We start from the raw sequence: 15401 nt of genomic DNA, 5'->3' as shown, positions 1-15401 counted from the left end.
ATTAACAGATTGTTCATACTCATTATTTCTAGTAAATTACGACAGTAAATAGCTATGTTCTCATCACACTGCCTTTTCGTACACACATTGTTTTTCAAGTTTGTTATAGGTATCTTTATCCATTTCTTTTTGCCATCTTGTTGGGTGAGTTGCCTTTTTGTGGCCTCTGTATTTGAAGCTGAATGCATATTTGGTGTTTTGCTCAGTGATGAAACTTTTTCGAAGTGGATATAAACTTACGACACCTCGAAATTACTATAATTTACCGTAACAATTCCAAAGAGCAAAAATGTGTCATATGGGAAGGTCGGGTTCATATTGTGCCATTGAACAAGTTCCACAGCGGCACAATGATTTTTTGTTGAAAAAATAGAAGTAGTTATCTCTAAATTTCAACATAGTGGGTGTGGTAGTTGAAAGCAGATTACCACTTTCTCAAACAAAAATGCTGATATTGCACTTCAAAATTTGTTTTTGTGTAATCTCTCAGATTCAGAAAAGCACCAGGAAATGGGGGGCCTATGCACATTGTTTCACATCAACAGGTAGACTGCCCGGTCCATCTCAGTGCCTTCATGGGTTTACCTATTCCGGATAGTCAATACTATCCACACGACCGCTGGTTTTTGGCCCACTTTCCATCACAATAATAAAACTCCTCTAGAAGTCTACCAGTGCGTGAGAATGCCTTTCGTGTCTATTCTACCAGTGCGGCCCCACCAGTTGCCAAATCAGGAGTACAAGATTTAAAAAAATACAGAAAAAATATTTTTCTATAAAATTCAAACTATATAATTGAATGGATCAATTTGCAAAAGAAACAGCAATTTTTGATCCATTGCATCTACTAGCTGGGAACCAGAAAAACAATGAATATGTATCAGTTTATGAAGGAGTGGATCAAATGGTGAGCTCCATAAAATTTTAATGAATAAATTACCCATTTTTCACTATATTACTTATGGTGGACATAAATCAGAGTTTTCTAGGTCATCAGTGTGTTGTCTCTGGTGTAACAGGCGACACTGCAGCTGATGATTATTTTGGTCCTTGAACAGTGAGAATTTGGCCACCCTTGGTCTATATCATTAACAAGCAACAATTGTTCTGTCATCTTTGGAACCGTTTCAAAGCACAAAAGTATCAAACTGATATGAAAGTAATAACAATTTTGTGTTCTTCCTGGTGAAAGAACACAAAACAAGTACAAATAACAATAATCCATCATAATATTGAGGCATCACTATAATTTCAGTCAAAATTGAACAATTTTATCTTACTTTTCTCAGACTGATCCACTTTCTTCTTTTTCTTGCTTGCAGTGGTCACTGGTGGTTGTGCTGGTTGAACCGGAGCAGCAGCAGATACATTTTCCACCTCAACAATTTTAGTGACTTTTTGATGTTCCGAACTGGCTTTCACTTCTGCTTTGGGTTTTTCTTTATCTTTCGGCACATCTGCTGGCACCTTTTCCTTGTTGGCAGGAACAGATTTGTTATTCTCAACAACAGGCTGCTTTAATGTATCCTGTGGTTGTTTTGCCGGCGGTATTGGCGCACTGGTGGAAACTATGTTGTTTGCATTGGCAGTAGGTACTTGAGCGGGTTGTTTCTGGGTTTGCTTGGGTAGCTTTTTCTTCGAGGTAACATCTCTTGGTTCTATAACTTCTATCTCATCCCCAGTTTCACTCATGGACTCTATATTAGAAACAGGTGGTTCACTTGATTTCGTATCGTTAGACTGCTCCGATTTGTCTTTTCGTTTCCCCCATTTCTTATGTTTCCGTTCCTTTTCCTTGTCTTTCTTAACCTTCTCTTGCTTCGACATCAACTCTTCTTGAAGAGTGCGCTTACGTTGCTCTTCAACTACTTCTTCAAAAGATTTTTCACGGAAAGCAAACTTTAACATAAGAACCCATAGAATGGCAATGAAAAGAACTGCTCCGACACCAATTAGGAAAGCCTGAGAATTCGTCTGAATGAATTCGATCGACATAGTGGCTTGCGACAAAAATCAAAAGCCAAGACTAATGTAAACGAATGCAACAAAATAAGACAACCTGCAATAAAGAGAAAAAAGGTATAAGAAATAGTAGTATAATCAGTTTCCTAAATATACATGGCTTTCTATACTTTCTAATACACAGATAATATAATTTAAGTAAATCATGTGAACTTCATAATAGCAAAGTTTTTAAAAAGGGACAGGAAAAGTATAATTTTACACGATTTATTGTGATATATACAATACAAAGACCCCCCCCCCCTTATGCCGTAAAAATTCAGCATGAGCAAAACCATTTTCAGCTATGTACAGCTTGAAGATTTTTTGCAAGTTATCTTGATATAAAAATATTAAGATGACTTGATATTTTTTTAGAAGATGACTTACAGTATGACTAACCATATCAGAATTTCTGAACATGCATTTTGAAATACACAACAGGATCGGATTGCAAATTGCTCCTAACGAGAGTAAACAAAAAGTTAATGAAAGAAAGAATAGCTTTTCACTCAAGATGAGAGGTCTTTTGGAATGGAGACATACTGATGTATGTGAAAAGACCTGAATTAAGTAATAGGTATTCAAGCTATAACACCAATTCTCAAAGAACGCACATCAACTTCATATTGCCATACAGCAATTTACTACAGACTGAGTTAGGTCATAAATGAACACTCCAGCTATCTGTGGTCGCATCAGGTTAGGTAATGAAAGAACTTGTTATCTGTTCTCCAGAATAGAACTGGTGGGTTTTTAACCAACTGGGATTTGTGATTCTTTGGTATATTACAGTGGGTCTATAAGCTATAGATCGAGGTGCCAAATTCTAGAAATGGGTGTTCAAGAAACTTCGTCTAGAACAAGAGGATTGCAGCCAGGGTTGTTGATTTTTTTTTTAAATCAATTTATTTGATTTAAATTGGATTTTTTTTAATTTAAATTATGTTTTTTATTTTATTGATTTTTTTAAACAAAATATATAATATATATATTACTTACACGCTAGTCATTAATCTATGCTTTCTTTAAAGAATATAAAATTAAAGAAATTTTAACTTACAAAAATAATGACTATTTAAAAAATATTTTCAAACTAAAGATAATCATATTTGTGAAATATTTCAGAACATTTTATTAAGAAAGCGGAGGAAAACAATTCTTGAATAGATATCTTGCATCAAGTATCAAATAATGTGTGAATAATTGTCCATTTGTTTCTTTATAAACACTAGTTTGAATGTTTTGTCTACTCTCAATGTTTCGTTATTTGGAATGAACTGCACCTTGAAAAAAAATCCTTTCAACACAGGCATCAATGATTTGGCTGTAGTTGGCGTGTTTACAAATTACATATCACTCTCTGTAATTGTATCTTTACCCAAAACATTATAAAAACTATTCCACCACTCAAATTCAAACGTTGTATCAACAACCTTAGGGTGAAAAAAAAAAATTTTTAGCATGAAAATGGTTCCAACTTTTCCAAAAACCAGAGTCACATTTTTGTTTGATTAATTTAAGACCCTTATTTCTCTCTTCTTTTGTGATGTTAATTCCCTATTAGAAGTTAACATTGATTAGCTTAGAATAAATGCATCAAAATGTGCATCTGTTAATGATTGTTTATATATATTTTTATACTCTGATGACAAAACCTTTTTATTCTTTGATATTAATGCTTCTTTTATCTTCAATTGCAGCTTCGTTGCGGAGCAGTTGCGTGTGTGTTCCTTTGTACAAAATCGTTAATTTTGGCTATTGGCTTCAGAATTGCAATTATGTCCTTCACATTTCTTTTTGAATCAATATTTAAGATTTCACTAGAGATATTACTATCTGAGATCTGTGGTCTTCACAAACTTTGGTAACAACTGACAAATTTTTAACAAGATTCAAGAGAATCACGATAAGTATTCAGTCATACCTCTGCAGGAAGACCAATGCACTTCCACCTTACACATGATACCATGCTTTTGAGAAATGATTGTGGAAGTATCTAAATAGACTTGTAACATATACTTTGTTACATCAGTTTTAATCAAATCGTCGGATAACAAGTTAAAAATGTGGGCACTGCACCAATATGTAAGTCCTGAAAAGCTGGGCTTTTTATCCTGAGTCTTTCTGGAAGAAACCATACTTGCAGAAACAAAACTTGATATGTTACTTAAAAGTTCTCTTCTGTTGAATTCACTGAACTAAAAACTACATTTGCTAAATAATTTCCAGCATGTGATAAGCCGGATGTGGCAATAGTATCAACATGGATGGACCACTGGAGAAACCACGAGACACCCAGGCTCTGTCGCAAGAAGCAATGTAAGCACTTCTCCCCCCCCTGGGGGGGGGGGGGAGAAGGAAACCAGGACCATGTAATTTGATTTTCCAAGTCAACTTTACATCCTCTAACTTCATCACTAAATCTTGGGAAACCATTTATCAGCTAAATTGGTACGACTAAGGTATCTCTGATATTTGATATACATATTAATATATATATTAAAATATTTGAAAATATATTTAAATTACCATATATACTCGTGTATAAGCCGTAACCTACTTCAGGACCACCAAAACCGCAATAAATCGAAAACCCGTGCATAAGCCGACCCCAAAAAAATCTTATATTTTCATGCAAAATGAATAGTTTGCAGAGATTTTCAATAGAAAATGATTCAAACTTTTTAATCCTTTTTTTTCTGAGTCTCCAAGCTCATCGTAATCCATCAGATCATCATAGGAGGTGTGGCATCTTCGTTTTTATCCTTATCTGGGCTGTCATTGCCATTGTCACTTTCAAAGAGGATATCATCTTCAGTTCTGTCCATCGCAATTGCTGATGCAACACTTTGTGAAGGATCGGAGGAAACAAAATTCCACGCTTCATGTACCCATTGGCACACTAATAAGCCAATGTCAGGTTTCTTCAAGGCACCACTTTTTTTAGTTTCTTGCGATCCTCAAATAGTCTTTGAGAGGCTTGTTGATGCTCACATCCAAGGCTGTGCAATCGACGTTAGCCATCACCAGCTAGAGATAAATCTCTATCTCTAGGTGGTGATGGCCCACCTGGTATCACAGCCAATGATGTTTTTGATTTCTTTGCCTCGGCTTCGACATCCGTTCTGTAGGCTTTGAACATATCCCATACCAATAATGCCGGATTTTAGAACCCTGCTACAAAAATGACTACTGATTGCGGGGTCGACATTTTCTCATCAAAAACTGACCCGAGTATAAGCCGATCCCCCCACTTGAGGAACAAATTTTTCCACAAAAAAAACTCTGCCTATACACGAGTATACACGGTAATTGATATTTAAAATAATTTAATAAAAATTTAAATTAGTTTAGAGCTGCATAAATAATTTTATTCAATTACAACAGATAATTTTTCATATCTGAAAAAAATTTATTTAAATCAGTGATTTTTTTTTAAAAAAATCAGTTGATTTAAATTGCAACAACCCTGATTGCAGCACAATCTGTATAACCTGTAGGAAACAAAACAAATCTACATGCAAATGTGTAATATTTTTATAATGAATAATTTAGAATGATTACCAAAAATTCTAACACATAGAACTTTGATTGAAACAATTCTCTTTGAATTTAACCATTAATATCAAGTTGAAAGACATTTTCCTCCAATAATGTTTGATTACCAAATATTTCCAGAAGAAACCTCACAGTGAAGTTCACGTTATCATATTAACACTTAATATTAACACATAATAATCAAATAAGCACATTTTATACTAAAATTAATCTGAAGAGCTTTTAAAGGAAGACATATTATTTGTTTGCATTGTGATATAATTGGGCAACCATACAGTAAGTTCAAGTGAAATTACTATATTACAGTACACGCACCATAAGAGGTGTATGTTCATCTATAATGGCACAACAGCCATTATAGAGGACTAGCAATAATACCCGGCGCTGCCCGGGTTTTCTTCAATGAGGCTTTTTGGATCACGTGATATCTCCCTCTTTCTTTGAGGGACATGCAAACCGTGTCTAAGTTAACCAATATGGCGACTTTCAGCGTGACTCATGAAAAAAAATAATCTAGATTTAAAGAAACGTAGAAATGAATATTCTTTTTTTCTTTTTTTAAGGGATCGCTAGTTATTCTGATCTCCCCACCCTCCATTACCCATCTGCCGATTTCAGCTTCCAAAAATGCTTTGATTAAAGCTCTGGAATTTCTTCAATATACTTTACGGCCCATAATAAATTTTAAAACATCCTAAACTATACGAATTGATGCAGTTGAATATCAAAAGACAATACGGAGACATTAGTTTTCATGCTTGAGAAGATATGAATAAAAAGTTGCAATCAATGTTATTGCATGAATATCCAACTCAAAAGTCGGGGTCTGGCTAATTACTTCATATTTAATCTCCTGGGCTTTGTATATCTCTAAGCAAACTCAATATTTCAAAAATCGAGAATTCAGTACAATTTTTAACATTATTGATGTGGCAGAGAACCCCCCCCCCCACCAAATTTCCACATTTCTAAAATAAAATCAGCAAATTTAACACTGATTTCTATGAGGATCACCCTTTTTCTGACCTTCAAAGCAATGCTGATGATGATTATGACATCTATTTAAAAGCCTCATTATTGGGAGCATTGAAACGGCAAACCATTATAAAGGCATAAACTATTATACATATACTGGCAGCGTTAAAGAAGTGACAAACCATTGTAAAGGCATATACACGTCTGAAACGCATTGCTAAGGAACCACGGTATAACCAAAGTAAACGTTCGGAAAGTGATTATTGAGGCCCAAAAACCATTGTAGCCCTACAGTTTTTTTGCCCATTTGGGCCCTGCTCTGACAAAATTTTAAAGTAGCCTATCGTTCAAGTCGGGTCCCATTTGGTATATATGCAAAATTTGGCGACGATTGATCTAAAATAGTAGATTTGTATAGAGAACATACACATGCAGAAAATCAATTATATAATATAGATAGTACGAAGTAAATACCTTTAAGAATTAAAGCGTCACATTTAAGACACTTCAAAAATGCTACAAGAGTTAAAGAGTCTTTTTTTTCATCGTTCATATACAAATTAAAAGACCTGTATACATATGGAAGGAATTTTAAAACTGTGCCAACTTTTGTCTGGATGCCATGAAAGGTAAATGAAAGTGATTCTTCACCAAACTGTTTTGGGGAGCCACTGGTAAGCATTGATTAGGGAAAGGGGAGCCAGAGATGGGAAAAAAGTTTGAGAACCCGTGGCATATGATATAACTTTTGAACAAGCTGAGAAAAAGTTTATTCCTGGCCAATCCTTATTTCAAGAGACCAGTCTAATGTCTCCGAAATAGGATCGGATTCTGTGTATGTGATTTGAACTTGTGATTCTCGAAGTACAATATGGTAACGTAACTCATAGTAGGACTACATAAGCTATAGTCGAGGGTGGAAAATATTGGAAATGAGTGTTCAAGAAACTTCGACCAGAATGAGAGGATTGCAGCACAATATGTGCAGCCTATAGGCATCAAAGCCACAAATCTGCATACAAATATACAATATTTTTTAGATCAAGAGTAATAGAGTAGAATTACTTTAAATTTTAATACGTAACACTTTCTCCGCAACAATTCTCTTTAAATTTAACCATCAATATCAGACTGAAATACTAGACATTTTTCATCTAATAATGTTGATCGCCAAATATTTGTGTTACAGACTTCACAGAGCTCATGTTAACATTATATAACCAATTATTATGAAATTAACCATGACAGCTTTTATAGGGAGTATATTATTTGTTTGCATCATGATAATTAGGCAACCATACAATATGTTCAAGTGATATCACTATATTACAGTACACACTATAACTGGTAGACATAATAGTAAGAAAATATTACTATTATTAAAATATTACTGTTATTAAATTTACTAAATAAAATCTTCAAAAATTAAAGCATCAAATTGATGACACTAAATAAATACCATTGGAGCTGAAGCATCTTGTTTTCCCCTATGTTTTCATGTAATAATTAAAAACTTGTTTGCATATCGCAGGAGTTCTCAAACAGTGAGCCGCTGTGCCCTACCCAGATGAAGGTTTTTGAAAGTGATCGTTTGTTAAACTGTTTCAGAGGATCCATTGATAAATATCTATTGGGCGGGGGTTCTACAACCTATGCTCCGCTGAGAACTTAGGGCTACAAGCACACATTCTGGGAGCTCTGACTGTTCCAAGAAAATAAAACAAATCGGTAAATTTGATAAAACACGCCTATATGAGACTACCACAAAAACTATACACTTATAAGGCCTTCTGTGAGTAAAAAAAAATTGAGAGCCAATGGAAAGGAGAGTGAAACCGCTGAAAAAATTTTGAAAACCTCTGGCATGCAGTATAATTTTTAATTTAACTGAGAAAAACTGACTCCCATCCTTATTTTGACAGACCCATTATTGCATATCAGAAATAGGATCAGATTTTGAATCGTGTGAGATTCAAATTCATAATTCCCAGATACATTACAGCACGATATATTCATAGCGGACATTGTAAGCTTTTGTTAAGGGAGGCAAAATTCTGAAACAGATATTCAAAAAACTTCAACTGGAACGGGCAGATTGTGGTACAAATTTGAAATCCTATAGACGTCAAAACTATATACACTATCTACCAATAAGTATTTGGACACCTGTGATAGAAAAGAAAAACTAACTTTATTCAAAATCAATAGTTGGTAGAGCCTCCACGAGAGGCAAATACAGCATGAACCCGTCTGTCCGTTACTTCACAGATTTTGAACGAGTAGGGCACTCCTTAATTCGGCGATCCAACTCGTCCCAGAGGTTCTCGATAGGGTTCAGGTCTGGGCTCTGGGCAGGCCAGTCCATTCGATGAACCCCATTAGCACCATACCAAACCTTGGTTAACCTCGCAGTATGACAGCTGGCATTGTTGTCCTGGAAGTAACAGGGGTCCACCCCGTAAAACTGCCACAACGTAGGAAGCACATTGTCATCCAAAATAGTGCAGTAGGCATCGGCGTTGAGCTTACCATGAATGGGGACCAAGGGTCCCAGTCCATGGTGAACCTTGATTCGTCGCTCCAAAGAAATCGTTTCCACTGATCTACGGTCCAATGACGATGTGCTTTGCACCACATTAACCAAGCAACGCGGTTGGACTTTGCGATCAAAGGCTTATGGGCAGCAGCACGACCATGAAAACCAATCATATGTGCTTCCTTACAGATGGTATTCATTGAAACAATACTCCCGGATGCCTGTTGGAACTCCTCGCGGATGAGGGCCATCGGTTGGGTGTGGTTCTTCCGAATTTCTCTGGACAGCACCCGTCAGTCTCTATCTCCCAGTTTCGTTGGTCTGCCGACTTGGGGCAAATTCTGACAATCACAGCTCACCTTCCACTTCTTAATCACATAGGCCACTGTTAATTTTGGGTACTTCAGCTTGCTAGATATGTCCCTTAAGGATCGGTCATTTTTGTGATACCCGATAATTATACCTTTCTGGAAATCAGAGAGCTCCAAACTGCGTGGCATCTTGCGACTAATGCCAATGTTGTTTCCTACACGATATATACCGGCGGAGGGCGTGACGTATCTCAGGACCACAGATATCGTCATTTGCATAGGTGTCCAAATACTTATTGGTAGATAATGTATATGCAATATTTTTTACCTGAAATCAATTACCTATATCCAATTACCTGAAATTCTAATACTTAAAACTTCGATAAAAGAATTCTCTTTGAATTTAACCATCAATACCACTTTGATATACCAGACATTTTCATCCAATAATGTTGATTACCGAATATTTCGGGTACAAACTTGACAAGGAAGTTCATGTTATCACTTCACATAAAAATGATTATTTACCATTAATATCAAAATTTTAAAAGCTTTTAAAAGGGAGTTGTGTTATTTGTTTATATCACGATAATTGAGCAACTATACAATAAATTCAAGTGACATAATTATATTACAGTACACACACCCTAGTAACCAATTTTGGCACAACCGCCATTACAGGTAACCCAAAAACATTCAAGAATTAAAGCATCATACTAACAACACTAAATAAATACCATCAGAGTAAAACATCATTGCTCTGTTTGAATAGCAATAAAAAATGTCCCTATTTCGGGAGATACCTCGCGTCTCAAAAACAGGATCGAATTCTGAATTCGAGGGTGGGAAGGTTCGGAAAAGAGTGTTCGAGAAACCGAGAAACTTTGACTACAATGAGAGGATTACAGCATAATTTGTATATACACTAAAACCAAAGGTGCCAACATGAACATAACATTGCAGGGATGAGGGCTGCAAGTTGCTGTTCGTCCAATATATATATATGGGATTCAAGCAGGAGATCACGTATATAGAGGACTCAAGTGCATATGAAGGAGAGGAAAGTTGCATCGTTTTTCAGAAATTATCGGGGGTGGGCTCATCCATTAGGTCAAGGCACCTATCGTCAAAACCATACATCTATAATATTTTTAAGATGAAGAATAATAGAGTACAATCACCTGAAATCCTAATATGCAAAACTTTTATTAAAAACAGCAATTCTCTTTAAATTCACCCATCAATATCAGACTGAAATACTAGACATTTTTCATCCAATAGCGTTGATTGACCAAATATTTCCAGTAGTGGAGTAAATAATTGATTATTAATATTATACTACTAAATTAATCTGAAAAGCTTTTAAAGGGGAGACATGTTATTTGTTTATATCATAATTGGGCAATCATACGGTAAAAAAAAAAAATTCAAGTGACATCACTATTATACAGTACACGCACCATATTAACCGGTTTCAGCACAACTGCCATTACAGGATAATACAAAATAAATATCTTCAAGAATTAAAGCATTGAATTAATGACAATAAATATGGTTATAAATACCATTGGAGTAAAAGCATGATTTTTCTCTGTTCAAATAAGAAAACTTGTTTGCATATGGTACAACTTTTAATTTAACAGAGAAAAAGTCTATTCATGGCCCATCCCTATTTTGTGTCTCAGAGACCGGATCAAATTCTGGATTGCGTGTGCGATTTGAACTTCTCTGGTACATTACAGTGGCATATTTATAACGGGACTACATAATCTGTAGTTGATGGTGGCAAGGTTCGAAAATAGGTGTTCGAGAAACTTTGACTGGAACAAGAAGATTACAGCATAATTTGTATAGACGTCAAAACCAGAGGTTGCAGACATGAAGATAACATTGGGGGGGGGGGGACTGAAAGTTGCTGTTCATCCCATAAATATGGGACTCGAGCAGGAGAGGAAAGGTGCATTGCATCGTTTCTTTCGGAAATTATTAGTGGGTCGAGGCACCTATCGTCAAAACAATAAATCTAATATTTTTAACATGAGTACAATCACCTGAAATCCTAATACACAAAACACTTTGATTAAAAACAACAATTCCCAATTCTCTCTCAATTCAACCATCAATATCAGACTGAAATACTAGACATTTTTCATCCAATAAACGTTAACAAAATATTTCCGGTAGTGGAGCTAACATTTCATATTAATAATCAATTATTAATAATTACTACTAAATTAATATGAGAAGCTTTTGAAGGAATTGGGGGGGGGGACATGTTATTTGTTTACATCATGATAATTGGGCAACCATACGGTAAGTTCAAGTGACATCACTGTATTATACAGTACACACACACACACCATAGTAACCGGTTTCCGCACAACCGCCATTACAGGATAATACAAAATAAATATCTTCAACAATTAAAGCGTCGCATTAACGACACTAAATAAATACCATCGGAGTTAAAAAGCGTCGGTTTTTTTTCTTTCCTCTCCCCCTTTCAAAACTCTCATGTGATGATGGGGTCGCACCCACGTTCAAATTATCAAGAGACGTGTCCCAGCAGCAGAAGCACTACCAAGGCCTCGGTCGGTCGCAATTGCCACGTTAACATCCCAGCGATTTCTCGCACAGGGCTGCCATAACAGACACTTCATCACCCCTTTTTTTTCACTAAATTCAACGACGATCGCCACCAACCATATCGTAATTATCAAAAATAATAATAATCAAACTATAATTAATAAATGCCAAGTTAATAAAATAAACCACTTCCGTCGGGGAGAAAAAAAAAAACAAACAAAAAAACATCGTAACAAGACACCATGTCAAACATACAGGGAAGAGAAAAAAAAAACCCCATTTATATTCTAATTTATAATTAAAATAATTATTTAATTTTCAAATATAAATAATAACCACATACCTGTCATATTAACCACATATGTCATGTACACAACACAAATTAACACAACACTGCTCAAATTCACGCCAACATACAATTACTTAAATATCATACTGTCACAATATTTATACTTAAAATGACGTGTCACTGACACTAATTATTAATTATTAAGAGCCGCTTCAGGCTGTTTTTTTTTTTTTTAGTTTTTATTCAGCCCTTTAAATTTTAGGATGAAATTTTCAAAAAAAACCGAATAAATAAATACCTGTTATAATATCGATGGATATCTCAATCACACACAAATCACTCTCTATAATCTTTTTTTTAAAAGATAAATCTCTATAAATTTCCTCTCAATTATAAATTTCTTGAATAAAAAATGAAATTTCACTAAATTTTCTTTTTAGAAAGCGGTGATGAGGAGAAACAATCGCGTAACCCACATTGCTGAAATCACTAGCACCAGCGGCGGCAGCAGCAGCAGCAGCACAGACCCATCGCAGTCAGAGGTGAATGCCACGAGGGGGAAAAGAAAAAAAAGGGAAGAGGAACTTTCTCATTGGACAATATGGACCATGTGATCGTAATCACTGCTGGCCATTGGCCATTCACATCCGGCTGTTTGTCCTCAAGCTCGCTCTCTCTCTCTCTCTCTCTCTCTGTCAATTCCATATCTCTAATTTTTTTTTTTTGGCGTTTTTTTGTTTTTCGCTTTGGCCTTCCTTTTCTTGTTGGGGAAAAAAATAGTTATGTAACTCATAGAGGAAAATGAAATAAAAAAAAGTCCGTGGAGAGAGACCATGGGCCTCTCCACGAGCAGGGCCCTCTCAAGAGTATCATGGGCCCCCGGGCCCAGTGGTTTTTCGGAGGCCCTACCTGGTAAATCCTAGAAAATTTCAACCGGATCACAATCTTGTGAGGCCCCTGGGCCGTGCCCGGGTGGGCCCATGCGCTAAGACGGCACTGTCCGCGAGGGGTTGACAGGACCATGGGCCCAGGGGAACGATTCTCATCATTTTTTTTTCACGCCCCACGAGAATAGGGTCAGGGCGATCTAGTGCAGTGTTTCTCAACCGCCGGGCCGCTTCCGGTACCGGATCCTGACATACGGGGGGGGGGCATCAAAGGGGAAGTCGACTGATCTAATGCATATATGTATAGATGAATTGACATCATCATAATCGTGCACCCCCAGCGATAATGACCGTACCCCCCCCCCCCCAGACTTCCAAGTCTATCGCCACCTATGCCCTGACATCAGTCAAACCGGGCCGTGAATAGTTCACCGATTTATTTTTACCCATTTATATCCCCATTAGGCGTGCATTCTGTGACCGCTCACATAAAAGAAATCAACCTTGCCGCGGCATGGGTGAAGATACGGGGGCGTGGGTGCAATCATCAAAGGCGAAGTCGACTGATCTAATGCATTATGTATAAATGAATTGATATCATCATCGTGCCCAGGTGCAGCAACTAGGCGCTTCGTCACCCGGGCAAGTGCGAATTTTTCGCCCCCTTGTAATGTTGAAGGAGAGGTTTGAGAATAAAATTTCCGCCCCCCTCTCGTCCAGCACCCGGGGCACGAGACCAACCTGCTCCCCCCTAGTTGCGGCCCCGATCGTGCCCGCCCCCCAGCAATAATGACCATGTTCCCCCAGACTTCCGAGTCTATCTCCCAGTGCCGTCTTAACGCATGGGCCTACCCGGGCACGGCCCGGGGGCCTCAAGAGAAGAGGGACCTCAGAAAAATGAGAAGCAGTTGAATTTTTCGAATGTTTGCTAGGTAGGGCCTCGGAAAAATCACTTGGCCCGGGGGCCCATGATGCTCTTAAGACGGCCCTGCTATCTCCGCCTATGTGCCGCGGGTTTCCAAAAGGTTGAGAATCACTGATCTAGGGTCCCCGCGATTAGGAAGGACGCTGATAGTTAACTCTTCTTCGTTCAACATCACGGACGGGGGTTGCCAAAATATGGGTAGGGCCTGATAGTGTAAATTTTAATTTCTATTTTCTGCCCTGGGAAGCTGACGGGGTTCCAAGCCCGGTGAAAGGGACGTCCTAAGAGCATCGTGAGTCTTCGGGTTAAACTGATTTTTCCAGCAGCCCCACCCGGCTATAACGCTAGAAAATTTCAACCAGATCTCATTTTTGTGAGGCCATTCTTCTCTCGAGGTTCCCCCGGACCGCGTCCGGATGAGCCCATGAGTTAAGATGGACTGCCCGTGGGCCCGGGAAGGTTAAGTCTTTGTTTTTTCAAGCTATAAATTCCCTCCCCCCATCGTGGAGCAGGGCCCCTACGCTGGGTTTTTTGGCGGCTTTCAAGCCAGACTTTTCATGTGGGCACCTTTGCATTTAATTTAATTTTTAATCTAAGTTAATTCATAGCATGAAAAAAAGAAAAAGTAATAATGGTAATTTTCCCGGGCCCCAGGGCTGGAGCCCCAACCAATTCGTTAGAAGTTTCACAGAGGAATATGGATGAGGTGCATGTCTGGTTAATTAGGGCTGGAGCCCTGTCAGCCCCCCCCCCCTATAGGCACACTATAGCGGGACCCTTGAAGAGTCTGCCATGGGAGCTCGCCAAAGATTTCAGCCTGGGGGCCCCCTGCTGCAGGATGTGGGGCCATTACGGTTGTGGCTGACAAGGCTCCAGCCCAAGGCCCCCCCGAACGATTCTCTTGGCCCATCTCGGAGCAGGGCCCTTAGTTTTGGATTTTTTTATGTGGGGGAGGCTCTCCAAGTCAGAATTTTCACTGGCTCTAGCCCGTGGACACGGGATGATTCTTATCATTTTGTTCACTGTAAAGAAGCCCGCAAAAAACCTAGCCTAGGGACCCACCAAAGGTCCCAAGGGATCCTGCTCCGGGATGCGGGGATGGGGCGTTGTGGAGACAGTGAGGTGACACAAATGACAAGATATATATAGGGTGGCAAAATCATGCGCTCCCCCCACAAAAATTCTAGTTATGGCCCTGAAAAAAGCGTACAAATTCATAAACTCACGCGAAAAAATCATAGCACCAAATATCATCGGCGCCGGAACCTAAAGCCTCAGGCGATTTGAGCACCCTCTACCAATACATTTTGTGAACCCCCAATACTTTATG

At 37.9% G+C, this 15401-nt stretch overlaps 1 protein-coding gene across 7 annotated transcripts in view; it reads right to left on the bottom strand.

The window, feature by feature from the left end:
- Positions 1–12782, bottom strand: part of LOC149082149 (uncharacterized) — a 56489-nt gene extending 43707 nt beyond the window's left edge. For 4 of the 7 annotated variants that reach the window (XM_089235655.1, XM_089235660.1, XM_089235658.1 and 1 more), the window contains exons 1-2: positions 12558–12782; positions 1281–2059 (exon numbers count right to left, since the gene is read on the bottom strand). In XM_089235655.1, the coding sequence (XP_089091781.1) occupies positions 1281–1995 (715 nt within the window). In that variant the 5' untranslated portion in view covers positions 1996–2059; positions 12558–12782. Of the gene's footprint in view, positions 1–1280; positions 2060–11841; positions 12016–12557 lie in introns of those variants that run through there. The other 3 variants (XM_089235656.1, XM_089235661.1, XM_089235659.1) reach the window with 3 other exon arrangements.
- Positions 12783–15401: the final 2619 nt, after the last annotated feature.

The sequence above is a fragment of the Pholcus phalangioides genome, unplaced genomic scaffold (genome assembly GCF_987345545.1).
Source record: "Pholcus phalangioides strain wild (caught in Gottingen) unplaced genomic scaffold, Ppha-v1.0 ptg000009l_1, whole genome shotgun sequence".
Classification (NCBI taxonomy): Eukaryota; Metazoa; Arthropoda; class Arachnida; order Araneae; family Pholcidae; genus Pholcus; species Pholcus phalangioides.
This window is presented reverse-complemented; position numbering and strand designations above follow the sequence as displayed.